At 61.1% G+C, this 398-nt stretch overlaps 1 protein-coding gene across 1 annotated transcript in view; it reads right to left on the minus strand.

The window, feature by feature from the left end:
- Positions 1–313: 313 nt before the first annotated feature.
- LOC104077204 (ETS translocation variant 3-like) overlaps positions 314–398 on the minus strand; it is a 7,315-nt gene continuing 7,230 nt past the window's right edge. The window contains 1 exon segment of the mRNA XM_009578349.1: positions 314–398. This exon segment is cut by the window's right edge and continues 15 nt beyond it. Within this exon segment, the coding sequence (XP_009576644.1) occupies positions 314–398 (85 nt within the window).

Genomic DNA, 398 nt, shown 5'->3' on the forward strand with positions numbered 1-398 from the left:
TAGAGCGGATATAAAATAGACCGTGTCTGGAGTTCCTCCGTCCCAGTGGAGGCCTCAACCCCGCTGGAGTTCGTGCAAGGTCTGAAGCTCGCGCACAAGGGCGGCCGGCTTCCCTCGCCTCTCCTAATCGGAGCAAGACAACCGCGTCTCACCTGCAATTCAACAATGAAAACAAAGAACACAAAACCCCTAGTTTCTAGAATTACCAAACCAGGCTAGCCCCAGCCCCCCGCCCGCCCCCCACGCTCTGCAACCTTGCTACATAAATACACAGATGTTTTCAGCACAGACGGACTGCGAGGCTCCCCCGGGCTTAGGTGTCGGAGGCAGCCGGGGCCGTCACGGGCTTGGGACCCGCCGCGAGGGGCGGGCTGCCCAGCGCCCCGGTCCAGTGGACC

This window comes from Fulmarus glacialis, unplaced genomic scaffold (genome assembly GCF_000690835.1).
Source record: "Fulmarus glacialis isolate BGI_N327 unplaced genomic scaffold, ASM69083v1 scaffold18225, whole genome shotgun sequence".
NCBI lineage: Eukaryota > Metazoa > Chordata > Aves > Procellariiformes > Procellariidae > Fulmarus > Fulmarus glacialis.